General features: G+C 47.7%; 1 protein-coding gene across 3 annotated transcripts in view; it reads right to left on the bottom strand.

Annotated features, from left to right (window-relative positions):
- Nucleotides 1-27,082, bottom strand: part of KIF13B (kinesin family member 13B) — a 157,706-nt gene that overhangs the window by 31,384 nt on the left and 99,240 nt on the right. For all 3 annotated transcript variants that reach the window (XM_060273162.2, XM_060273164.2, XM_060273163.2), the window contains exons 23-35: nt 25,642-25,799; nt 22,782-22,914; nt 20,190-20,336; nt 18,652-18,681; nt 17,345-17,444; nt 14,600-14,726; nt 11,329-11,384; nt 9,441-9,565; nt 8,044-8,220; nt 3,122-3,214; nt 2,003-2,155; nt 1,254-1,331; nt 565-618 (exon numbers count right to left, since the gene is read on the bottom strand). In XM_060273162.2, coding sequence (XP_060129145.1) covers nt 565-618; nt 1,254-1,331; nt 2,003-2,155; nt 3,122-3,214; nt 8,044-8,220; nt 9,441-9,565; nt 11,329-11,384; nt 14,600-14,726; nt 17,345-17,444; nt 18,652-18,681; nt 20,190-20,336; nt 22,782-22,914; nt 25,642-25,799 — 1,431 coding nt within the window. The remainder of the gene's footprint in view (nt 1-564; nt 619-1,253; nt 1,332-2,002; nt 2,156-3,121; nt 3,215-8,043; nt 8,221-9,440; nt 9,566-11,328; nt 11,385-14,599; nt 14,727-17,344; nt 17,445-18,651; nt 18,682-20,189; nt 20,337-22,781; nt 22,915-25,641; nt 25,800-27,082) is intronic.

The raw sequence follows: 27,082 nt of genomic DNA, 5'->3' as shown, positions 1-27,082 counted from the left end.
GGAAATACCAGGAGAATCCAGTCTGCCTTAGAGCATCTCGGATGACTTAAAAAGGCTAAAACTAGCCTATCTAAGCTTCCCTTTTAAGCTGCAACGGGATAGGAAGGAAGGAAAGAAGGATAAGATCTAATAAATAGAACATCTCCTAGCATCTATTCACATCCTAACATGCAGAAGGCCCCAAATTCGATCCCTGGCTTCTCCAGGGGAGGCTGGGCGACATCCTTGTCTGAAGTCCTGCAAAGCTGCTGCCTGCCAGTGAAAGCAATACTGAGCTAAGTGGACCAATGGCTGGGATCAGTGTAACACAGCTGTCTATGCTCCTGACAGGGCATTTTTCATCCTCCTAGGGCAGGCATCCCCAAACTTCGGCCCTCCAGATGTTTTGGACTACAATCCCCATCATCCCTGACCACTGATCCTGTTAGCTAGAGATCATGGGAGTTGTAGGCTAAAACATCTGGAGGGCCGCAGATTGGGGATGCCTGTCCTAGGGCGTGCTCTCTCATAAACTTTTTTTTTTTTTAAAAAAACCAACCCTGCTAAGCAATTCTGAAATCTTACTTTGTAAGTTGCGAGGTTGTATGGCGGGTTCAGATCCTGGCGGCTTCCGGAGAGCTGGAAGAGTGAAAAGGAAGAGGGGACTTTAAAAAAGAAAAAAAAACCTTTGCTAACTTATTTTTTGTGTGTGGCAAAAGTGAACAGCTAAAATAAGAGAACCTAATGACGAATGTTTTGTGGAAGAACGGAAACCCTTTTTGCATTATTTAAATAAATATTATTATATGATGAAGACGTGGGCAAAATTTGAACTATGAGCAGCAGAAAGGGATAAAAGTTATAGTAGCTTTGTTAAGATTTAAGAGACAGAAAACAGCATGGAAACAGAAACAGCATGGAAAAGCGGGTGGGAAGTCGGGGGGGGGATTTGTTCTTATTATGTATTGAGATGTGCGTGTGAAATTTTGGAAAACTTGATTTTAAAACTTCAGGAAAATGTGTGCAAGAAGAGGTGAGCTGAGTGGAGCTCCCACAAGGATTTTGGAGCCCTGCCTTCTTGGCTTGGCAGCAGAGGGGGATGCCAGCCCTCACCTGAAGGACAGGTGTGCTTACAAAGGTACTGAGACTGGTGGGGTGGTCTCCCCATTCCCAAGCACATACTGTTCCCCAGCTGGCACATTTCTCTGCCACACTGATGCCCACCGCTGCCAGGCATTTCCCGGGGCAGGAGAAACACAATTGTGGAGACTCACTCGGTTGACGTTGGGCGAGCTGAGGCTCTTTCGGTAGAGCTTTCCTTTGCCTGTTAGCTGTTCCTTCACTGCAACCTCCTGCGACATAGAAATAAATAAATAAATAATAATTCATCCATCCATTCATTAATTTCCCGCTCACTCTGGGCAAGCTCCCAACAGAATATTAAAAACATGACAAAACACCAAACGTTAAAAGCTTCCCCAAACAGGGCTGCCTTCAGATGTCTTCTAAAAGTCAGATAGTTGCTTATTTCCTCGACATCTGATGGGAGGGCGTTCCACAGGGCAGGCGCCACCACCCAGAAGGCCCTCTGCCTGGTTCCGTGTAACATCACTTCTCGCAGGGAGGGAACCGCCAGAAGGTCCTCAGAGCTGGACCTCAGGGTCCAGGCTGAGCAATGGGGGTGGGGATGCTCCTTCCGATATACTGGGCCGAGGCCTGGAAACGTACTGGGAGCCAATGTAGGTCTTTCAGAAACAAGAGGAGAGGTAAATACCTGAGCTGAATGAAGACAAGGAGGGTGGGGGGACACCAACGCTTGTTCTTTGCAGACTTGAGGACTACAAACCCAATATTCTTCCCAAAAATATTTATCCATTTACAGGTATTTCATAAAAAGTGATCCATTTATTACAAACAGGAATGCAACAGGAAGAATTCCCAGGGTTCTGTGATTTTGCATCAGAGGCCACAACTCCAAAGCAAACCAATAGCCACGTGGCGTTTCAACTCGGCGTCTGCTCACCTGACGAACCCGGTCCAAAGTAAGGATGTTCTCAACGGCCAGGACACTCCGAAGGTACTTCTCTATCCGGGCCTCCGAATCAGCTGAAGCTGCGTTCTCAACATTGGCGGCCATTCTCGCCAGGGCCTCCCTCTCCTCTGCCCCCTGGGCATCCTGGAAGGAAGACAAGCCGGACGGAGTTAGCCACGCTCCAATAATAGTAATCCTTAATGGGAAGCCTCCAAAAGGACCAGAGGAGTGCAATACCAGTCTCCCCCTCCTATAATAATAATATTACAATAGTAATTTATTATTTATAATCCACCCCATCTGGCTGTGTTTCCCCAGCCACTCTGGGCGGCTCCCAACAGAATATTAAAAACACGATAAAACATCAAACATGATGAGCTTCCCTAAACAGGGCTGCCTTCAGTTGTCTTTTAAAAGTAAAATAGTTGCTTATTGCCTTGACATCTGCTGGGAGGGCGTTCCACTGGGCGGGTGCCACTACCGAGAAGGCCCTCTGCCTGGTTCCCTGTAACCTCAGGAGCCACCACAGAAAAGGATAGTTCTCTTGTTGCCATTATGCAAATGCTCTATACAACTGCAGTCACACCTCGGGTTAAGTACGCTTCAGGTTGGGTACTTTCAGGTTAAGTACTCTGCAGACCCGGAAGTGTTTACTTTCGGGTTCTGCCGCGCGCGCATGCGCAGAAGCGATCCATCGGCGCTTTGCGCACGCTATCGCCACTCAGGTTATGTACTTTTCGGGGTTCGAATGGCACCCCGGAACCAATTAAGTACTTAACCTGAGGTACCACTGTAAATGTTGATTTTTTTCATCTACAATACTGTCCTATTTATTTTATAGTACAGTACATTGATTATTGCCTTCATTTTATGGATAAATGGTCTCGTTAGACAGTAAAATTCGTGTGAAATTGCTGTTTTAGGGGGTGTTTTTCATCGTCTGGAATGGATTAATCCACTTCCCATTACTTTCAATGGGAAAGTTTGCTTCAGGTTAAGTACGGACTTCCGGAACCAATTGTGTACTTAATCCGAGGTACCACTGTATATGACAGCAGTTGAGGGAAGAGGCTTCCCCCCCCCACCTTCTTTATATATATATATATTCACCTCTGGGATATTTGAGACGATTTCAAAGGTGACTCCGCAACCAGGAACGGAACTCCGGTAAGACATTCTTCTCAGGAAACTCTGAGCAAAACCCTGGGAGTGGGGGGGGGGAGAGAGAGAGAGGAAAACTTGCAGCTTCAATTAAGTTGATGGCAAATACAAGGAGGACTCTTTCAACGGGAGAAAGCCAATTTGCACATCAGCAGCAGCAGCCTAGCACAAGATAAAAACAAGCAGCTCCCATTCAGCTCAAAGGAAGACGAAATAGAGGCCTTTTACAACCTGAAATTCCTGTTTCAGTTCCACTCAAAACAAACATAGGCGCAAGTATGATCACTTGCCAGCTGAGAAAGGTTTTAGTTGATCTGTCACTTTTAAGCAATTATATTCAAGTCGATCCCATTTAAACCCATGGCAACCTTCTAGAGTGTGCAAGGAATTGTATTTTGTAAATATAAAAACCAAGAACTATTCTTAAAAGGAAAGGTCACTTCTTCTTTCGGGGTGGAGGCAGCGGAGGGGAAGAAAACCCAACACATAGAGCTTGAAGGGACCCCAGATGCCATCTAGTCCAACCCCCTGGAATGCAGGTATATATATAAAAAGCATGCATAGCTCTGCATTTGGTGCCTCAGGTGATGGAGGACATTCACAAACCGAACTATACATCGGTTGTCCTGGTTTCTGGGGACACCCCCCCCCCGAACCTTTCCGGCAGGTGGAAGGATCTGTGGGACTGAGTGTTTCGGAGAGGCTCGGTGCCACATTGAAAACAGGATCTGTGATGGTTAGAGATGTTTTGATCCCCAGAAAGCAAACATGTGAATTGACCTCGAGTTTCTTGCGCTGGCGCAAATGTTACGTTGGCTTAGATGACCCAGTCTGGATGTTGCCACCTGCGCTTCCAGGGAGGGAGGAAAGACCATTAGATCTGCCAGTGGTAACTTCCCCTCCTGCAAGGGGAACATTGCCACCAGCTCTGCTCCTAGATCTAACCTGGGGGGTTACTGTTCTTTATCAGGGGCAAGTCATCCAGAACCAACACTGATATCGCGGAGGAGTTGCTGCTCTTCCAAACAACCCAGAGTGTGCATAGAAGGAACTACACACAACTGTATCATAAGAACAGCAACTTGAAGAACTTGTGCTTGCTTTCCCCTCTTCCCTCCCCTTCCCTTTTTCCTTGCATGTCGTGTCTTTCCAGATCAAGAGCCGGCGGGCAGGGACTGTCTTAGGACTGATTTTAGTTAGCCTCTTTGGGCAGGGTATAAATGCTGCAAACGAACAAATGAACTACAGAAAACCTAGGAAGGTGACGACTTAACCTGCAGAACTAGCGCAAGCCTCTCTCTTATTCTATTTTTTTTCTTGTGAGCTCAGTTATTTGTGCTTCGAATCGCAGACAAGTCTGGCCACTGAATCCTTGGCCACAGAGATCATTGCCAGCAATGATTTAAGACGGGGGCAGAGCCATTGTTTATGCTGACAGGGTGCCTCGCGAGGTTAAAATCCCGACTCCTGAATTAATGCAGAGATGAGTCATCCCGATCTTGCTGCAAAACGAGTGGGCGCCTCGGAAGGTTATTGATACGCTTTTGAAATGCACATTTGGGCTGCACGTCGGTGGCGGCGCAGAATAGCTAAGAAGCCCAACAAGCTCTGCAGTCAGAGCAGGAAAGGGATTTGTGGAGGGTGCTGCCTATGGCTGGTGTGTGGAAAACACAGAGGGGGGGGTCACAGCTGAGGAGTGGGGGGGGTCATGGTCTGCAAAGCAGAAGGTCCCATGTCCGATCCTCAACATCTCCAATACAACCACCTCTGGGAGAAAGGGCTGGGAAAGATCAGAACTTGAGAGCTCCTCGAGGAGGAGAAGGCTGCTGTCAATGGCTGCTGGGAATCAACAGGAAGTTCCTGCGAAGGTGGGCGGGTGAAGTTTTGCAATTTCCCCAAATGCTCCACCTCCCAGGGGTCCCCCAAAAACCTAGCAGCTGAACAGAAACGTGGGCAAACGAGATATTTAAGTGTATTCAAGGGGCAGGGGGTTCATATGACCCCAGGAGAATTGACAGTGAAACAGGCCCAGAGGTTATGGGATGAAAATGGAAAGCATTGTAGAATTGTAGAAGGCAGCCCAAGATTGGTCTAATCCAATCCCCTGCATTGCAAGGCATTTGTTTTGTTTTGCTCCCATCTCTCCCGCGCGCTGCGAGGACATCTTCGCCGTCTCCCCTCGTGCAACGGAAAAGCACAAGGGATAACGTACGGAAACCCAAGCGACACTAAATTAAGGAAGCTAAAAACCGTCGCACAAACCACAACAGCACCCTAAGTTTCAGGGTGGGAAAAGAGCTGCATGGAGGGAACTCACCCAGATCACGGCTCAGGGGCTTAAAAAAAGAACAATGCTGGAGGAGAGCACTGCATTGGTGCAAGTATGCACCTGGTGAGGGCTGAGGTGCCTCCCTAGGCTAAGCACTCTGCAGGCAGGGCGCCCGTCTAACCTCTTCACGGACACCTGTCAGTCCTCAGAATCTGAAGGGTTTAGGAGCAGAGCCCTCTTGCAAAGAACTGTGCACAAAGGGGAAAGATCAGGGGCAGTGTAAAAGATATATTTTTGACACATCACCAGTGCATCTCAAAGGTGTTCTCAGCAATGGCCCTCAGACATAACTGGCTACTCTGGGATGATGATGGTAAGGAAAGCGGGGAAAGGGTTAATTCTCCATGACACACTTTGGGACTGCCTTATCTGTGTTGCTGGGCAAACAGGCACAGTAGGGCTCAAGTCACAGCAGTCCTTGTTGGGGAGTACAGGAGAATCTGCTGGAGACATGGAGACTGTTGGAGAGATCCTTTGCAAATGTGGCAGGTTTTGTGAAGAGCTCATGCGAGGGAAGTTGGACATCTTGCAAGACTTCTGGACTCAAGAGAACTCTTGCAGTTGCAGGACTTTGTGAGCAACTGGACTTTGCACTTGCTGCGTGGACTCTCTGTCTTTGTAAGCCGGAACCCTCTCTGGGCTCAGAGAGTGGAGACTTCTTGTAGCAACTGTAAATAACTTTTGTGTCTGTGTGTATATGCCAAGCAAAATCTATCTCTGCTACGTAGTTTTTTCCTGCAGTGAGCTTAACTGCTTGACTGAACTTCCGTGGTGCACTGTGGAGACCCAGGAAGACAGGCGACCCGTCTGAATTCACTTAGGGAAAAGGACCATGGCTCAGTGGCAGAGCAACCAGCTTTGCATGCAAAGGGTTCCAGGTTTGGCCCCCGGGTTCGAATCCCCGTGATGGGGTGAGCTCCCGTTGCTCGGTCCCTGCTCCTGCCAACCTAGCAGTTCGAAAGCACGCCAAAAAGTGCAAGTAGAATCAATAGGTACAGCTCTGGCGGGAAGGTAAACGGCGTTTCCATGTGCTGCTCTGGTTTCGGTGTTCCGTTGCACCAGAAGTGGCTCAGTCATGCTGGCCACATGACCCGGAAAAACTGTCTGCGGAAAAACGCCGGCCCCGTCGGCCAGTGAAGCGAGATGAGTGCCGCAACTCCAAAGTCATCCACGACTGTACTTAATTGTCAGGGGTCCTTTACCTTTTTTTATCTCTAGGGAGGGCTGGGAAAGAATCTGTCTGAAACCCTGGACAAACTCTGGCAGTCAGCGCTGAGCTAGGTAGAAGGCCTCTTCATCTATTCCTACTTGTCCTGGTAAAGTGAGGCAGGAAAAAAAGCACACACGCATACCTCACGTTCCAGTCACAACAGCCACATCCCAGCACACAGGGCAACAGAAAAGGGGGTCACAAACGCTGCCCAAACAAAGCTGGCAACATGAAATGACAAGAGATGGGGTGACCTGCTGGCAACGTAGAATCGCTGAAGCACGGTTTGCTCGCATGCAGAAAAGGCCCATGAAGGTATACAACCTGCGCAACACTGCCCGGTTACCAAAAACAAACCAAAAAACCAACAAGGCACCAAGGGGAATGAAGGAAGCATCTTATTCCAGTGGCAAAGGGATGCTACAACACAAGCGGTCCTCGGTACTCCAGCTCCTTGCACACATCGAAGCCATGCATATAGAGGCATTGGCACAGGTGCAGGATCGGCAATGGGTTACTACCCTCCTGAAGCCTCTCTGCAACATTCTCGCCACTGCCGCGGAGCCCGGAGGAAGGAAGAGAGGAAGGAGGAAAAGGAGAGGAAGAGAGTCAGTTGAGGCAGGAGGGTTTAAGCTTGTATCAATGCTCCACGGCTGAGTCCCAAAGCTGCTGGGTGAAGCCAGTGGATTCCCTTTTCCAAATCCCCATGGATCAAAGAAGCAGAGGAAAGGGGACACGCCAAAAGTCATTTCTAATTGAAAACACTAAACTAGAAAGACAGTCATTTCTTTTGAGGCAGGGGGGGGGAAGGGGGTGCAGTGGGGGGTGGGCCACCCCAGGTGAGGGGGGTGATAAAATACCGGGCGACACTCACCGTGGGGCCTGCAGCACACCCGAGCCACACATCTCTCCTGGGAGAGACACAGTGGTTTGGGTGCGCGCAGGCTCCGCGCTGCCCCGAACGGTCTGCCTGCCACCTCCCGCTCAGCTGTAGGGCGTCTGAGTGGGAGGAGGCAGGCAGACTCCGGAGGCCCCGTGGAGCGTCCTGCCCCTACAGATGGCTGGCCCCGCCCTTGGGCACAGGGCACACATGCCGCCCCTGCCGCCCGATCGGCTTGCTCCGCCACTGTTTTTTTGAGACAGCCGCTGTTAGCAAGCAGTAGAGCTTTGCCCCAATGTTTCTACCTCATCCCATGTCAAGAGACATTGGCTTCATCAAAACCATGCCTTGGGGTTTCCTGCTCGCTGCAACAGCAGGAATGCTTCTAGGAGTGCAACTGTATCACGCCGATAGCAAATGAAGATAATTAACACCTAGGAGGGCTGCTGTACCTGCTTGCCGTAGACGCTGACGCAAATCCGCTTGCGGAGGACCAGCTGCATCTCGGCCGGGTGGCTGAGCTGTACCGTCACTCGGACGATCAGGAAAACCCTCTGCTCGGGGGCTGTTCCTCTGCTGAGCTGTGCACAGTTGTGGACGGTGGAGTCCCAAGAAGCTTCAGCCTTCACCTGCGAAACAACACACAAGCACAACATCCTTGGTCAACACACCAACATCCTTGTTTGTCTGTAAGACACATTCCCAGGGTAAAACCACGCTCAAAGGGGCTCACAACTGGGGAAAGGGCATTCTCAGTGGCCGCTCCCAAACTTTGGAACTCCCTGCCTAGCCTGGCTCCCTCCTTGTCCTTCCTGAGGGCTGTTTTTCCCCCCGCCAGGCCTTTTTAAAAATAATAATAATTTTTTAAAAAACTTTTCAGGTTTATACATTTCATTAATTTTACAATCATTTTAACATTTCAAAACTTAACTTCCTTCCCTCCTCTTTCTGCGGTTTGTTAAAAGTTATTTTTTATATGTCTTATGCATATACTAATTCAGCTAATTTGCTCATTTTTTTATCTACTTTAAATGTATACTCTTATCAAACTGCAGCTTATTACAATAATGCTGCCAATGTTTTATCTGTTTGCAATTTATCTGTAAATACTCAATAAACCATTTAAGTAAGTGTTCCGGTTTTCGAACGTTTTTCGGAAGCCGAACATCCGATGCGGCTGTCGGCTATTGTTTCTATTGTCAAATGGACTTCTGGAATGGATCAAGTTTGGCGGTTTTGTTTTTGCTATTTATTTTGCGTTTTCGTTTTTGACGCTTTTTCGGTTAGTTTATTTATGTGACTGTGTGGAACCCAGTTCAGCTACTGCTTGATTAACTGATTGATTGATTGTGTGACTGCAAAAATGGATAAAAGCCCCCCATCCAAACAATGACTTTCATCAGTGCAGGTAAGATTTTTTTTAAAAAATCATCTACAATGCTGTCTTATTTATTTTATAGTACAGTACAGTGGTACCTCGCAAGACGAATGCCCTGCAAGACGCATTTTTCGCAAGACGAATGATCTGGTGACTCGCAAGACGAATTCATTTTGCGAAAAATTCGTCTTGCGAATCGTGGTTTCCCATAGGAATGCATTGAGATTTAAATTCGTCTTGCGAGGCACCACTGTACATTTATCATCTGTTTTGCATTACATTCTATAGGAAGCACGCCTTGGTTTTGGAACGCTTTGGTTTTAGAACAGACTTCCAGAACAGATTAAGTTCAAGAACCAAGGTACCACTGTACAAAGAACAGATACTGGTCACATCTCTCCCAGGGCTGCTATTAAGGCTGCTCCATTGACAGCCTCGGAAAGGGAGCTTACGACTCGCTCTGCACCTTACCTCGCTCTCGTGGTGCTTCACAATCTGCAGCTCGAAGAATTCGTCTTCGTCTTCGGCAACCAGGGTGGCATCCCAGCCGCCAGCTTCTGGCTCGTCGAGGTTATCCTGAGAGCTGAAGTCATCCGCTGTAGAAAGGGAGGGAGGGAGGGAGAAGTTCAGGATGTGCTGTGGTTGCTAATGCAGCACAGCGGACCTGGGAAACCCTGGGTTGCAGGCTCAACAGGAAACTCTGGACAAGGCAAACCCTCTCCACCAAAAGCAACTCCTGCAATATAAACAGTGGTAGCTGTTGCCCAGCTGGTTGCCCAGCAGGCAGGGAGGCAAACAGCAGGTGGCACCAGAGCAGAAAACAGGCAGATTAACCAAATTGAGGGTTTAGTTCAGGAGTCAGCAAGGCTGGATCACTCCCGCAGAGATCCTCCGTGGGCCAGACCACAGAAGTGATTTTTGGCGTTTGGGCATGTGCAGAAGCGATTTCCAGCACCGCGGACATGCGCAGATGCGATTTCCAGCATCTGGGCATCCACAGAAGCGATTTCTGGAGCCACAGAAGAGTCCCCGTGCTGGGCTGCACCGCACCGGTTTAGTGCAGCACGTGGGGACTCTCTGAGCAGGCAGCTTGGTTTGGGTGCAGCTCGTGGGCCAGTTAAATGGCCTCCGTGGGCCGCTTCCGGCCCATGGGCTTTAGGTTGCCGACCCCTGGTTTAGTAGCTGTTGCTTAACAGAGGGCAGGGGCTGTTTTTTATATGCATTATGATTTTTGGAAGATGTGCATCCTTTTCTCTCTTGTTTGCATGGGCATTGCCAATGTTTCCTCTATGAAATGGGCATTACTAAACAATCTACGGCCTGTTAAATGTGTGTGTGTGGGGGGACACACACTGCTGGTATGATGATTTCAATTATTATTATTATTACTACTACTAGTGTCATTCAGCCCGTTCAGTAAACGGGCGCTAGCCGGGTGGGAACGGGGGGGGAGGCCTGGGACCGTGCAGGCGTCGCCTCCGTCGAGCGCCTGAGGCCCACCGGCCCCTCCTCCGCCTCCTCCCGCTGTCCCGAGTGGCGATGGCCTTCTCCACCTCCCTTCTCCTCCTCACCTGAGGAGAAGGAAGAGGCCTCTGCCGCCGCCTCCTGCAGCGCGCCTCAGGTAAGCGTGCCGCCCCTTGCTCTCCCGCCTCGCCGCCCCCGCGTCACTCCGCCGCAGCTCCCGCTCTCGCCCCACCCGCCGGCGAGCGCCTGAGGCCCACCGGCCCCTCCTCCACCTCCCTGCTGCAGCGGAGTGACGTGGGGCGGCGAGCGGGAGAGCGAGTGGCGGCGCGCTTACCTGAGGCGCGCTGCAGGAGGAGGCGGCAGAGGCCTCTTCCTTCTCCTCAGGAGAAGGGAGGTGGAGGAGGCCATCGCCACTCAGGACAGTGGGAGGAGGCGGAGAAGGGGCTGGTCTCTGTGCTCCAAGTCTCTGCGTCCAATCCCTGTGTGGGGCACATGCGCAGTAGCGCGGACACAGGGACTGGACGCAGAGACACAGGGACTTTATTATAAAGGATTCGTGTGAATTTGTATACCTCCTTATACCCGCAGGTCTCAAAATTTCATTAACATGCTGTGCATTATTGAGTTTTATGCCTTTATCATTTTGCTGCATAAATTATGCTCTCAAGGTTGCACAGCGCCCTTGGACCTTTGGATAAACGGTGGTTTATAAACTGAATGATGATGATGATACAAAAGTGATACCTAGGACAGTTTTTTGGACAGTTCAATGGTTGACTGACACCACGAGCAACCACTTGGAACGCCTGCTTTTCATTCACTCCCTACCCCCACCCAATTCTGGCTGCATTCCTTTCCATGTCCCTTAAGTGTTGTCATTTCTGATCTCACTTACCGTTTAAATCAAGGAAGATGACCGGGATGTGCGTCTCCATACCTGGCACAGGGGTCCTAAAAGAGAGAGAGACATAGTCAACACCGGCATATCAATGGAGGCAGATTTAACACAGGACATGTCCCTGGGAGCATCACAGCAACCGTGTTATTACACTCAGTACCCAGGCAATTGTAGGTCAAGGCAACGGTAACCTTGGTGGGCTGTGGCTTCATCTCAAATTTACTCTGCTAGACGCAGAGGACATTCTGTACTTTCGGGGCCTCTTTTCAACCAGGGCTGCATTCTCAGTAACAGAAATGAGTGTGTGTTGCTGTCAAATGCTAAGGAGCTCACCCACGCTGCTTACACCAAGCGCATGTAGGTAGATCATTGCAAAATAAACAAGCTCATTTAAACCCCTCTCTCAGTGACACAGACATTCAACATGTGCAGGTGTGATCTTAAAATACGTCAGGCGTTTACCGAAAAGACGTAAGGTAAAGCATGAACACAGCTAAAATGTTCCTCCTTTACACTGGTGCGGCCGAGAGACCAGCAACTTTTGGCCCCTCTGTTCCTTGAACGTTTCAACCTCCTTAAGAAGCAAAAACTTGCTCATTTCCTCCTCCCTCCCAACCCGCTTTCCTTCTGTGCCATGTCTTTTCAGATTCTAAGCCTGGCTGGAGGGCCCTTCTTGTTTGTAGTGATCTATAGGCCACTCACAATTAAAATCGGAACCGAATCCAACCTTGACTTTGAGGAGGTTGAAAAGGAAGCTATAGAAGTTCTAAAAATAATAAAACCCGGTACTTATATGACATTTCCCCCTGTACTTGGAACAGTTCACAAACATTATCTCAGGAATCTTTATAAGAACCCTTTAAAAAAAAAGACATTACTTTTCTCATTAGGCAAGGGATTGGAAAGGTGTGTGTGGAGTGTTAATTCAGGCTGGTGGATATTAGTTTGCCTAAGAACATTCAAGTAAGTTCATGGCCGACATGATATTTGAACTGGCGACTCCCTGGCTGACGGATCACTCTCTTAACCAGACCTCAAATTCAGTTTTGGGCGTAGAATTTCCTGGCTTGCCGATAAGTGCAGCTCCTGTGACCCGGAGGCCAGGGCAGGCTGGACCTGATTCTATTACCAGCGTCACGAATGAAAGATTCCGTGTCGTATCTGCTGACTACAGAGACTCTGGCGGGGTGGGGAAGTACGTGAAACCCGGAATCCAGGCCGATGTTCTGACCGGAGCGGTTATCGCGAGTACGGAGCGGCCCCCTCTTAAGTGAATGAACTGGGCAATTAGCATTACCATTTTCCCTTCAAATCAGCTAAAGTGCAGCAGCAATAAATATTGATTCCGTTCCTACAGAGGATCATAATTAAACTCTGGCTAATAACCCCGCTGCTTTAAGATGAGGACATTTTGCTGCTTGCGTTATATAGAGCCTAGGGGAAATTATTCAAGTCGTTTCGGCTTCTGTCTTCTCTCCTTCCTTCCTTCCTTCCTTCCTTCCTTCCTTCCCTTTTCCCACCCTCCCCATTCGCCCTCCACCCTCTCGGGTGTCATTTCAAGCCCTCTCAAGAATCTCAGGCAGGAGGAAACAATTTCACTCCACAAATTCAAGCTTTGCCATGGCTTCTGGGACACAGCAGGGCACACCTGTCTCTTAGAGAGGGAGAAAGCCTCCTCTCTGGGCTGCCAAGTTACTCCCTTGTATACTTAAGCTAGAAGAGCCTGCCGGATCAAGGCCAGTGGCCCATCTAGTCTGGCATCCTGTCCTCAGTGGCCAACCAGATGCTCATCACGGGGAACCCATAAGCAGGATCCAAGAACAAGAGCCCTCTCCGCTCCTGTGGTTCCCGGCAAGTGGGACTCAGAAGCGCTGCTGCCTTGAAAGGTGGAGGCAAAGCACAGCCATCGATAGCCCTCTCCTCCTCCGTGAATTTCCCAAATCCTCTTTTAAAGCCACATAGGTTGGTGGCCACCAGTGCCTCCTGTGGCAGGGAGTTCCACAGCTTTAACAGCCTGAATGCTCCTGAATGCCAGCTGCTGGAAACCACAGGAGGGGAGAGCTGCCCTTGTGCTCCGATCCTGCTTGCGGGTTCCCCATTGGGGGGGCGTCCGGTTGGCCACTGTGAGAACAGGATGCTGGACTAGATGGGACACGGCCCTGATCCAGCAGGCTCATCTTATCTTCTGCTATCTATAGTAAATTCCAAAGATTCAAATCAGGCAAGTTCCGCCCCCCACCTCCCCACAAATGCAAAATCTTCCTTTCCTCGGTGCAAGGAGGTGTGGCAGAATGGTCCCAAACTGGGGTTATGGATCTGCTATTCAGGGTCATTGCAGAGGCAAAGGGGAGTTCGAGGAGAAGAGAACAGCGCCGAGATCACACCACCAAGTAGGAACGTGGGAGCCCTGCCAGTAAGTTCAGATCTGTTTGGGAGTCTCCTTTTGGTCGTACCATCTCCTAACAAAGTCCAGATGATTGGCCTTCAGAATAGGGCCTTCTCAGTGGCAGCACCCTAACTCTGAAGCACTGTTAACATCATAGAATGGTAGAGTTGGAAGGGACCCCACAGGTCACGCAGCCCAACCCCCTGCAATGCAGGGATCTCAGCTCAAACATCCAGGACAGATGGCCATCCAACCTCTGCTTAAAATCTCCAAGGAAGGAGAGTCCACCACCTTCCTCTCTTCCCCTAGAGGTTCTTCAACATCAACTTCATTGGACTGGTTATGTTCAGATGCCTGATGATCGTCTTCCGAAGCGACTACTCTATTCCGAACTTAAAAATGGAAAGCGTAATGCTGGTGGTCAACAAAAGAGGTTTAAAGACTCTCTCAAGGCAAATCTTTAAAAATGTACTGACAACTGGGAAACACTGGCCTGCGAGCGCTCCAATTGCAGAACACGCTTTACCAAAGGTGTCATGGGTTTTGAAGACACTCGAACTCAGGACGCAAGGGAGAAACGTTTGGCACGTTTGGCAAATCCACACCTGGATCAACTCCCGCCTGGAAACCAATGTCCCCACTGACGAAGGATGTGTGGACCCAGAATTGGCTTCCACAGTCACTTACGGACTCATTGTTTAAACCATGTTTATGGAAGACAATCTTACTCGGCTACGAGGGATCGCCAAAGAGAAGAAGGCGGCTGGCGCCAACACAGATAATAAGGTTTCGGCACATGGCGCAAGCTTTTCTTCTAAGCAAGCTGCAAAACACAGCCCTTCTGCTGCATTGCACTGTGGCTTAGTTGCAAAGGCGCCTTACCACTCAGCGGGCGCGCCAGGAATTCCGCTCCCTGCAGAAGGCACCAAGACAGCGTTCCTTTCTTCCGTTAAGGTCAGCCTCATCTCCAGCAGTTGGGCTTCCCGGTCCGTGTCGTCTTCTGTTTTGTCTGCAAGAGTTCAACAAAGTTATACGGTAGCAGAGACATCTCCTTGCCTACAAAGGTCCGTATAGTTAAAGCTTTGGTTTTCCCAGTAGTGATGTATGGAAGTGAGAGCTGGACCATAAAGACGGCTGATCGCCGAATAATTGATGCTTTTGAATTGTGGTGCTGGAGGAGACTCTTGAGAGTCCCATGGACTGCAAGAAGATCAAACCTATCCATTCTGAAGGAAATCAGCCCTGAGTGCTCATTGGAAGGACAGATCCTGAAGCTAAGGCTCCAATACTTTGGCCACCTCATGAGAAGGGAAGACTCTCTGGATAACACCCTGATGTTGGGAAAGATGGAGGGCACAAGGAGAAGGGGACAACAGAGGACGAGATGGTTGGACAGTGTTCAACATGAGTTTGACCAAACTGCGGGAGGCAGTGGAAGGCAGGAGTGCCTGGCATGCTCTGGTTCATGGGGCTCCTATCCCGACTGCTGTGCCACAGGGTGGAGCTCGGCTGGGAGCTCCCAGAACAGCAAATGCCCTCCCCGTGCTGATTTCTAAAAGCCAGGAAACTGAGCAATTGACTTTTAATGTTTTGATTAAAGTTCTGAAAGATCTGGCGTCTGAGCAGCCCCCCAGAAAACTTTGTGGGTTGGTTTGTCCCCAAACGCCTTAAAGAAATGAAGTTCTAAAAAAGGTAAATAATAACAATAATCCCCGTGCTCCGGGGCGAGAAGCTCGTTAATTAAAAACACAGGAGCTGCCCAAACTTGAGTTTACAAAACGTTCACAGAAGGAGAGGCCAGTTTGCAGCAGTCAGCACCTGTGCTGGGTTTGAAATTGCTTTTATACATATAACATGCAACTGCTTTATAAGGGAGGAATTCAAGATTGCACTGGGCCAATCGCTCTGTCAGGGCAACAGTGTTAGAAAAAGAGATATGAAAGCTAGGACTTAAATGGCACCTAAAACCTAGGTTATGGGTGCAACAACGGAATTGCTGCTAAAATATCGTGTTCCTTTTTCACATGCTCTAGTCCATGGGTGGGCAAAGTAAGGCCTGGATCTGGCCCAACCGCCTTCTCAATCTGGCCTGCAGGTGGTCCGGGAATCAGCGTGTTTTCACATGAGTAGGATGTGTCCTTTTATTTAAAATGCATCTCTAGGTTATTTGTGGGGCATAGGAATTCATTCATTTTTATTTTTTTCCAAAATACAGACTGGCCCCCCCCACAAGGTCTGAGGGACTCTGGACCGGCCCCCTGCTGAAAAAGTTTGCTGACCCCTGCGTCTAGTCCTTCCCCTGCCCACCCCCCACCCCCTAATATTCCCAAGAGGGTCTCTTCTCTAGTTTTCAGAGAGTGGCTGGGAGGCAGAAAAGGGTCCCCCTTTCCTCCCAACTCTGCAGTTTTAATCTGAAATCTTAGGCACCGTACTGCGCCCAGAGCTCAGAAACTGCCCGCCCTAATGAAATTCCCTGTCGCAAAATGCGCCTAGAACGACGGGAGTTTCAAACACTGCAGGGCAAGTCCTTCAGCTTTCCAGGTGGAATGATTTCCCCTCTCCCACCCGCCTCCCCATAGATGCTGTTCAACGTGGGGGGTTCCCATGACCCCCGCCCAACCCTGAGTAATTTCACGCATGCATGGGGGGAGTGAAAGCCCTGGGATGCAAGCAGAAGTCCTTCCATGGGCTTCAACTGATGGGGACTCATTTTAGAAGCATAGAATTGTAGTGTTGGGACCCCCAAGGCTCATCTAGTCCAACCCCTTGTAATGGAAGATTCCCAGCTAAAGAATCCTATCTGTATCTATATTATTGTATCGTTATATCACTTCAGTATGCTTCATAGGTAGCAATTAACAAATGAAATGAAATAACAATAACATGGGGTGGGGGTATTGGTGTGTGTGTGTGTGTGTGTGTGTGTTTTGTTCTGGTTTTTATCATGTACTTTGTGTTTTTGTATCATATTTTTATGTCTTGAACCACCCTGTGATCTATGGATGAAGGGCTATATGCAAATTTAATAAACAACAATAATAATAATGATGGCAACGATAATAAATTTAGATAGGTTTCCCCAGAGCAGAAGCTTAAACTGGCACTGATCTGCTCCAGAGCAATGGCTCCTAAGCACAGAATCCTATTCATAGAATTGTAGAACTGTCGAGTTGAAAGGGACCCCGACGGTCATCTAGACCAACCCCCACCCAACCACGAAAGCCCAAAACATCTGGAAAGCACCAGCTTGCAGAAAGGCTGGGCTAGAAATCTCTAACTGGGAATCAACACCTATCAGAGAACCATAATTCCATGGGGGAAGCCTATGAGCTCTTTCAACTCAATTAAAACTCTGTGGCCCACATGCCCCATAGATTTGAATTAAATTGACCCGAAAAGGGACACATGATCTTCAGCAGAGGTCGGTCAGATATTCACTGAAGCTCACAAATAGCGCATTATGGTCACTGCTTCCCCTGTTGTTCGTCCCCGGTGGGCAGCACTCAGAGATAGACTCTCTTTGAGCATGGAGGCTTGAGTAATATACCTTGTAGGCTACCTCTGGACTCTTTCCCCGGCCTATTTGCTTCCCAACAACCAGCAGCAGAAACCATATTTTTTGCTTACCAGGCTTCCCAACCAGTTTCTGCAGCTGCTGATCTAAATACTCCTGGCGTTTTGTGAGCGTGTTCAGCCATTTCCGACGTAGCCTCTCCAGGTCTCTGTCCTGCGAAGAAGTTTGAGACCATTCAATTTCAATTTATTCTTTAAGCAAGCAGCTGCTTGTGAGCAGAGGCGGAAAGGCAGGCTCCTGAGACAGCGCAGAGAGAGAGTGTGGTAGAGAATGCCACGCCCTGAGGTTGCATTTCCGATTGTGTCACCTTCCGCACAACCTACACACAGGTAAACCAGGGGTGAAATGTGGCCCCCAGACTGCTCTATCTGGCCCTCAGAAGTCTCCCCAGGCCACACCCCGCAGTGGGTTTCCTTCACAACCTCCTTGAGTGTTTCTTTGTCTGGCTGGGACATGTCCTTGAATTCTGACAATGCCTCTTTACTTGTCTGGATGGAGGACAGGAGGGTCTGTGTTTATGTGCAGAAACCAGGTCCTGTGTAGACCTTGAGGACTAGAAACATGAAGGCGCTGTTCTTTTCCTAGGCGAGATCCTCCATTCCCTGTCCAACTCACCCATTTCTCAGAGAGGAAGAGCCTAAACTGTGTTACTTAAACAGTCTCCAACTCCTCAAAAGATTCCATCAATGGTGTCTCCAAATTTTTTTTACATATCACTTGGGAAGACAGGCGAACTAATGCCAGTGTACGGGAAGAAGCAAAGATCACCAGTGTCAAAGTAATGATTCTTCCAACATCAACTTTGTTGGACCGGTCGTGTTGTTCGGATGCCTGATTATCGTCTTCCAAAGGAACTACTCTATTCCCAACTTAAAAATGGAAAGCGTAATGCTGGTGGTCAACCAAAGAGGTTCAAAGACAAATCTTTTAAAAATGTAGTATAAACACTGACAACTGGGAAACACTGGCCTGTGAGCGCTCCAGTTGGAGAACAGCCTTTACCAAAGGTGTCGTAGGTTTTGAAGACACTCGAACTCAGGACGCAAGGGAGAAACGTGCCAAGAGGAAGGCATGCTTGGCAAATCCACACCGTGATCAACTCCCACCTGGAAACCAATGTCCCCACTGTGGAAGGACGTGTGGATCCAGAATTGGCCTCCACAGTCACTTACAGACTCTTTGTTAAAACCGTGTTTATGGAAGACAATCTTACTCAGCTACGAGGGATCGCCAAAGAAGAAGAAGACTCAAATAGTGGCGGCGGAGACTCTGATGGCCTTTGCTTGTGACTTCCATCCTATAATGCTGATGGTCTGATGGATGAAGGAATGTTAGGACCGCATGATCTGAAAGGACTTACCTGGTAGCTGTCCATGTCGTCATCTTCTTCCTAGGCAAAAACCATGCAAAAGCAGGTAAATTCAAAGCGGTCATTATTATTGTACTTTGACTTTTTCCCTGACAGGGGCTCAAGGAGGCTTACAGATAAAAATGAGAGCAGGTAACAGAGCCGGATTTAGGTTGGATGAGGCCCTAAGCTACTGAAGGTAATGGGGCCCTTTATATGTCCAGCTGTCCTTTGTCAACAACAAATGGTCGCTGTTTTTTGTGTTGAATATATACTATATGGTAATTTATGGATCTAATAGGTATCTAAAGCCATTTGCCCATACAGAATGTAAAGGTAAAGGGGCCCCTGATCATCAGGTCCAGTCGTGTCCGACTCTGGGGTTGCGGCGCTCATCTCGCTCTATAGGCCGAGGGAGCCGCCGTTTGTCCGCAGACAGCTTCTGGGTCATGTGGCCAGCATGACAAAGCCGCTTCTGGCGAACCAGAGCAGCGCACGGAAACGCCGTTTACCTTCCCGTTGGAGCGGTCCCTATTTATCTACTTGCACTTTGATGTGCTTTCCAACTGCTAGGTGGACAGGAGCTGGGACCGAGCAACGGGAGCTCACCCCGTTGCAGGGATTCGAACTGCCGACCTTCTGATCATCAAGCCCTAGACTCTGTGGTTTAACCCACAGCGCCACCTGGGTCCCATATACAGAATGTAGGCACCCTATATATAGAAAGGAGCAAACTAGTGATATTTTAGGGAGCAGGCTAGCAGGCGGGGCCCATGACTTACATCATAGGAGCCTACACAACACAAAACACTGTTGCTGTATGTAGGTTTTATTTTGTTTTCTATCTTATATTTTGGAAATGTAGGTCCAATTCCCCCCCCCTTTAAATCTTTTTTGAGGCCCCGAAGAGAGTGGGGCCCTAAGCTACAGCTTGTTTAGCTTATATGTAAATCCGGCCCTGGCAGGAAAAAAACACAAGGAGAAAAAATAATAATTAAAAAACCATTAAGCATTGATAGAATTGAAACTCCTCCCTGTCTGTCTGCTGGCTTCTGTCTGTCTCGGGGGACAAAGGAGGAGGGAGGAGCGTGCCTTTGGGGGTGAAGTTTAACTGTTGGACGGTTGCAGTGTGGCTACAGATATATGATCTGGGGACCTTCTGCATGCAGCACAGAGCTCCGATATTTACATTACAGTCATACCTCGGTTTAAGTACGCCTCGGTTTGAGTATTTTTAGTTTAAGTACTCCGTGGACCTGTCTGGAACGGATTAATCCACTTTCCATTACTTTCAATGGGAAAGTTCGCTTCAGGTTAAGTACGCTTCAGGTTAAGTATGGACTTCCGGAACCAATTAACACTCATACCTCGGGTTAAGTACACTTCAGGTTGAGTACTCCGCGGACCCGTCTGGAACAGATTAATCCACTTTTCATGACTTTCAATGGGAAAGTTCGCTTCAGGTTAAGTACGCTTCAGGTTAAGTACAGACTTCCGGAACCAATTGTGTACTTAAACCGAGGTACCACTGTACAAGCGAGGGCTCTTACCTGATGCATCTCGTGGCCTTTCGGAGACCTGGCGTGCTTGATCTGAACGCAGCCCACCCCGACTGAGAGGATGGATTCTTCCATCAGAGGCAACGTGCCCGACTCTTGCACGGACTTCACTTCCACTTGAATTCGGTGCGACTGGCCCTGCAAGCCCGGGGAACGCAAAAAAACCCGGCACGTTGGAAGGGGGGAAATGATGGTAGGGGGGAGACCTCTACTGGCAACTGCTTTCTAAACAGCATTGCACCAGAAATACACTGACTTGGCCGTGTATCTCCAGACTGACAACCCGCTCCGTCCAAAAGAAGTACGATTTAAGATGCAATATTAAAAAGAGTTTTTAAACTTGCAATTACAAAACAAAACAAAACCCCACAATCAACAAAAAAGGTGAAATTCTGAAGTTATATATCCAGGTGTCGAATGCCAACAAAAAGAGATGCGTCTTCAGCATTTGCTTGGAAGTCAAACAGAATCCGTTCCGGAAGTCCATTTGACTTCCAAAACGTTTGAAAACCAAAGTGCGGCTTCCAATTGGCTGCAGGAAGCTGCTGCAGCCAATTGGAAACCCCGTTGGGTGTTCAGGTTCCAAAAATAGTTTGCAAACCGGAACAGTCACTTCCAGGTTTGCGGCGTTCGGGAGCCAAAACGTCCGAGAACGAAGCTGTTCGAAAACCAAGGTACGACTATATCTAATTTTTATTAGATTTTCTGTTTTACAATTTAGAATATACATTTAAACAGCCTTAAAATGTCAATGACTTCCCTTTTTCTCTTTCCATGGTTCATTTTGCACATCATAAATCCCTGCATATTTTATATAAACTAAACCATTCAGTGTTCCATTATTACTTCCATCAAAACTTATTTTCGGTAGTGGCTTCTCGGTAGTGGCACCCACCCTGTGGAATGCCCTCCTACTAGAGGTCAAAGAGAACAACAATTACCAGACCTTTAGAAGGCATCTCAAGGCAGCCCTGCTTAGGGAAGCTTTTAATGTTTGATGGATTTCTGTATTTTAGTGTTTTGTTGGAAGCCGCCCAGAGTGGCTGGGGGAGCCCGGCCAGATGGGTGGGTATAAATAATAAATTATTATTATTATTATTATTATTATTATTATTATTATTATTACACTGTTGAATATATCTTAGCACTGTCTACACAATCCCCCCCATATATATTCAATAAACATTTTTTAAAATCTTCTTTAAACAAATGTTCTTCTTGTTCAAGAAGAACGGAGTTTTGTTATAATGAGCTGATCAGTAGAGAATGAGGCAGCCTTTCAAATATTTGGGGCCTGTGTCGTTTAGGCTTTTAAACACGAGTGGAAGGGGCTCGATGCCGGAGGCAGCATTCTTCTGAAATATTGATTCCTGGGAATCCAAAGCAGGGAGAGGGCTGCTTTACTCAGGTCTCGCTTTCAGGCTTCCCGAAGATATTTGGGCTGTGAGAAAAGGATGCTGGGCAAGATGGACCACTGGCCTGATCCAGCAGTTCCCACATACAGCAATCTGGCTGCGTTTTGATGTCACGATAAAGCCACGGCTTATCACAATGTCTGAACGCAGCCACGGAAGCCTACCTTAGCAAGTATAATAATAATAATAATAATAATAATAATAATAATAATAATAATAATAATAATTTATTACTTATACCCCGCCCATCTCGCTGGGCTTCCCCTGCCACTCTGGGCGGCTTCCAACAAACATTAAAATACATCAACTATCACAGATTAAAAACAAGGCTGCCTTTAGGTATTTTCTAAATGTCAGGTAGTCGTTTATCTCTCTGACCTCTGATGGGAGGGCGTTCCACAGGGCGGGTGCCACTACCGAGAAGGCCCTCTGCCTGGTTCCCTGTAGCTTTGCTTCTCGCCGTGAGGGAACCACCAGAAGGCCCTCGGAGCTGGACCTCAGTGTCTGGGCAGAACGATGGGGAAGGAGACGCTCCTTCAGGTATACTGGACCAAGGCCGTTTAGGGCTTTAAAGGTCAGCATCAACACTTTGAATTGTGCTCAGAAACGTACTGGGAGCCAATGTAGGTCTTATGTGGTGTTATGTGGTCTCGGCGGCCGCTCCCAGTCACCAGTCTAGCTGCCGCATTCTGGATTAGTTGTAGTTTCCGGGTCACCTTCAAAGGTAGCCCCACATAGAGCGCATTGCAGTAATCCAAGCAGGAGATAACCAGTGCATGCACCACTCTGGCGAGACAGTCAGCGGGCAGGTAGGGTCTCAGCCTGCGTACCAGATGGAGCTGATAGACAGCTAACCTGGACCTGCACCTCCATGGACAGCTGTGAGTCCAGAATGACTCCCAGGCTGCGCACCTGGTCCTTCAGGGGCACAGTTACCCCATTCAGGACCAGGGAATTCCCCATACCTGCCTGCCTCCTGTCCCCCACAAACAGTACTTCTGTCTTGTCAGGATTCAATCTCAATCTGTTAGCCGCCATCCACCCTCCAACCGCTGAAGTATCGCAAATATCTTGCCAGCAGAGTGACGCTTAGTGGTTTCACTGATTAACTGATATTTCATTAATTGATTGAACAAGGCAGTGTGGGTTGCCTTACTTTCCATCTTACCTGCCTGAGTTGAAAGATGCCACCTGTGTGTACATCTTTTGCCGGAATCACCTCTACTGGGCAGTATTCTCCATTCTCATTAAGCTCCAGAATCTGAACCCACAGCTCCACTTTGCGGGTGACTTCGCTCCACCTGCAAATAACAACACTTCTGTGACCAATGTATAACTTTGCCTCTTGACAGAGGCCTTCGGCAGCCTGGCTAATCCCTGGGAAAGGTCTGAAAACATCGAAGAGGATGAGAGCAGGGTGGTGTGGTGGAAATCAGCTCCAGATTGTTGTACGTAATGGGTCAGAACAGGGTGGGGGGAGACACAGGGATGAAACCTGCCCTCTCCACAGTATCTCACCTCGACTCAGGGGGACTCTGAGGCTCAGGGGGATCTGAAGGGGGGCTATTACCCTCCATCTCACAGACTAACGCACAGCAACGTGTGCAGGGCCAGCTAGTGTGTGTGTGTGTATATATATATATAGAGAGAGAGAGAGAGAAAGAGAGAGAGAGAGAACCAGAGTCATATTTACTGAGCTTATTAACAAGCGACATCCCCAAGGATAAAAGGAACATATTTCTTTATTTGACCGTAGCGGCAAGAATTTTAGTGGTGAAATATTGAAAAACAGAAAAATGACAGAATGGCAAGTTAAGACCTGTGAGTTTGCTGAGCTGGCAAAAATGACTGCAGCAATTAGGGGCTGCTCTACCCAAAAAATAAATACAGAATGGAAAGGTATAGGGGGAAAATTATGGTGTTAATGCAGAACTTCTAATAAGCAATTGTTAAGTATGTAAGGATAAAAGAAGCAATCACAGTTTACTAGACATTATAGAAATAAGCTCTCATGCCAGTTTATTGTACTAAAACAACTAGAAACAATTTAGTGACAGTAAGATCCCACACGGGTGAAGGGAAGCAATGGGGAGGAGGGGAGGGGAGGGATAGATAGAATTTAAGAAATAAAAAAAACATATGCGAGAGAAAAGGATATAATAGATTCTTACAGAATACAGTGGTACCTCGCTAGGCGAATGCCCTGCTAAACGAATTTTTCGCTAGACGAATGGGTTTTGCGATTGGAGGTTGCCTCGCAAGACGAATTCGTTTTGTGAAAAATTCATCTAGCGAATCGCGGTTTCCCATAGGAATGCATTGAAATTCAATTAATGCATTCCTATGGACAAAATGGGGACCCAGGTGGTGCTGTGGGTTAAACCACTGAGCCTAGGGCTTGCTGATCAGAAGGTCGGCGGTTCGAATCCCTGTGATGGGGTGAGCTCCCGTTGCTTGGTCCCAGCTCCTGCCAACCTAGCAGTTCGAAAGCACGTCAAAATGCAAGTAGATAAATAGGAACCGCTACAGCAGGAAGGTAAACGGCGTTTCTGTGTGCTGCTCTGGTTTGCCAGAAGCGGCTTTGTCATGCTGGCCACATGACCTGGAAGCTATACACCGGCTCCCTCAGCTAATAATGCGAGATGAGCGCACAACCCCAGAGTCGGTCACAACTGGACCTAATGGTCAGGGGTCCCTTTACCTTTATGGACATAATAATAATAATAATAATAATAATAATAATAATCCTTGGAAAAGACCCTGGTGTTGGGAAAGATTGAGGGCACTAGGAGAAGGGGACGACAGAGGACAAGATGGTTGGACAGTGTTCTCGAAGCTACGAACATGAGTTTGACCAAACTGCGGGAGGCAGTGCAAGACAGGAGTGCCTGGCGTGCTCTGGTCCGTGGGGTCATGAAGAGTCGGACACGACTAAACGACTAAACAACAACAACAATAATAATAATAATAATTCAATGCATTCCTATGGGATTCGCTAGACGAATTTTTCACAAAACGAATTGACTCACAGAACGAATTAAATTCGTCTTGCGAGGGACCACTGTAGCAACACAATGTAACTAGAACAGAAGCTAAACAAGGAAGTGAATGTATTCTTCTTCTTATTATTCCTTATTGGAAGAAGGTTATGTTGACTTAGTTTCTCTCCCCCGCCCCCTTTTCCCTTTTATAATGTGTTGCTTGTATATGGTGTAATTCTCTGTATGTGCAGAATAAATATTAATATTAATAATAATTAAAAAAAGAACTTACTCTGAATAAATAAAAAATAAAAAAGAGAGAGATGAAGAAGAGGGTCTTGGGGCAACAGGAGAGAGAGTTTTGAAGAAGGGCAGAGAGTAGTTGCCTGTGCCAGATCTAAAGAACAACCCATTTTTCTTTTAATATCTATCTTATGTGTGATGTGTGATGTTGAGGTGTATATAAAACCAATAAAAATTATTTTTTTAAAAAAAATAAATAAAGAACAACCCATCTTCTTGGTCAGCAACTGTGAGGGGGAGGGCCTACAGAGAACAGCCCCCCCCATCCGAAGCAGCCTGTCTCCCAGCAGTCATGAGAGTGAAGGGTTTGCTGGAGGGAGTCAGGAAACGGAAAGGGAGTGTCAGGCCTCTGGCAACATCCAAGAGCCCCTGCTCCATAGGCAGGGAGAGAGGGAGGGGGAAAGAGAGGACAGGAATCAGTCAGAACGGAGACCCTTCCCCCCCGACGCCGGAATTGAGGAGGAGGAGAAAAGGGAGGCGCTTCACAGTTCCGAGGCTTTTATGTTGGTCTAAAACGCGGAGGGGGGCAGTGCAGGAATCTGACTCGAGCGAGTAGACGTGAATCCAGCCGTTCGTTACACTGTAAATAATGTGCACTAATAAAAGCTTCCAAAAGACAAGCATGTGGAAGGTCGTTACTCAAGAGTAGTCACAACAACCCTGACAGCAGCCATGGCCTCCTGTAAATGCAGAGCTCTCCACACACTTCCAGCTCATTTGCAAGTGAAACGCCATCTCTCTCACCTGTCTCGGAGGCTTCGCGTTTTGGCCTGGATGATCCCCAAATCCCACAGCGCCGGGTTTTTGCGGGGGTCGCACACCTTGTGCCCATAAACTTCGATGGCCAAAGCACCGTCAGAAAGGTACTCCATGAAATCTTCAGTGATGTTGACGGAGAATTCCTAGGTCAGGGGGGGGGAAAGGGAGAACAATTGCAGCACTTCAAATTTAGTCTCTGTTCCACAGATACATGAAACCTGCAAAAAAATAAGACGCTAGAAAAGTTTCAACTATGCAAAGCCAAGAAATCTGCCCAAGAATGCTTGAAATCAACAGCTCAGAGATGCAAAAATTTACAGGAAGCTCGAATCAGTATGACCTAATTGTTTTGTGCATTGCTTTGAGATTCCTTTGAATTTAGAGCAATTAAGAATTTTTTTCCCCATAAAAAGTACAGTGGTGCCTTGGTACTCAAATGCCTTAGTTCTCAAATGCCGAAAACCCAGAAATAAGTGTTCCGGTTTTGGATGGTTTTCGGAAGCCAAACGCCCGATGTGGCTGCCGGCTGTTGTTTCCGAGGCACCTGCACCAATCAGAAGCTATGCCTTGGTTTTTGAACATTTCGGAAGTCAAACAGACTTCTGGAACAGATTAAGTTTGGTGCTTTTGTTTTTGCTATTTATTTTGCATTTTCATTTTTGAGGCTTTTCCGGTTAATTTGTTTTTGTGACTGCGGAAATGGATCAAAGCCCCTCATCCAAATAATGACTAGCATCAGTGCAAGTAAGAAAAAATATCAATTTTAATTTTTATCATCTACAATACTGTCTTATTTATTTTATAGTTCAGTTCAGTACACTGATTATTGCTTTCATTTTATGGATCAATGGTCTAGTTAGATAGTACAGTGGAACCTCGGTTTATGAACACCCCGGTTTACGAATTTTCAGTTTACGAACGCCGCAAACCCATCTGGAACGGATTAATCCACTTTCCAGTACTTTCGATGGGAAAGTTCGCTTCAGTTTATGAACGCATCAGTTTAAGTACTCTGCGGACCCGTCTGGAACAGATTAATCCACTTTCCATTACTTTCGATGGGAAAGTTCGCTTCAGTTTATGAATGCTTCAGTTTAAGTACTCCGCGGACCCGTCTGGAACAGATTAATCCACTTTACATTACTTTCAATGGGAAAGTTCGCTTCAGTTTATGAACGCTTCAGTTTATGAACAGACTTCCGGAACCAATTGTGTTCATAAACCGAGGTACCACTGTAAAATTCATGTTAAATGGCTATGTTAGGGATTGTTTTTAAAAGTTTGGAACGGATTAATCCGTTTTGCATTACTTTCTATGGGAAAGCATGCCTTGGTTTTGGAATGCTTTGGTTTTGGAGCAGATTTCTGGAACGGATTCAGTTTGAGGAGCAAGGTACCACTGTAAAGACTCTTCTCCATCTCCTCC

The sequence above is a fragment of the Zootoca vivipara genome, chromosome 3, assembly GCF_965207765.1.
Source record: "Zootoca vivipara chromosome 3, rZooViv2.hap1.1, whole genome shotgun sequence".
Lineage (NCBI taxonomy): Eukaryota > Metazoa > Chordata > Lepidosauria > Squamata > Lacertidae > Zootoca > Zootoca vivipara.
Note: the sequence above shows the minus strand (reverse complement) of the source record. Positions and strands in the feature narration are given on the sequence as shown.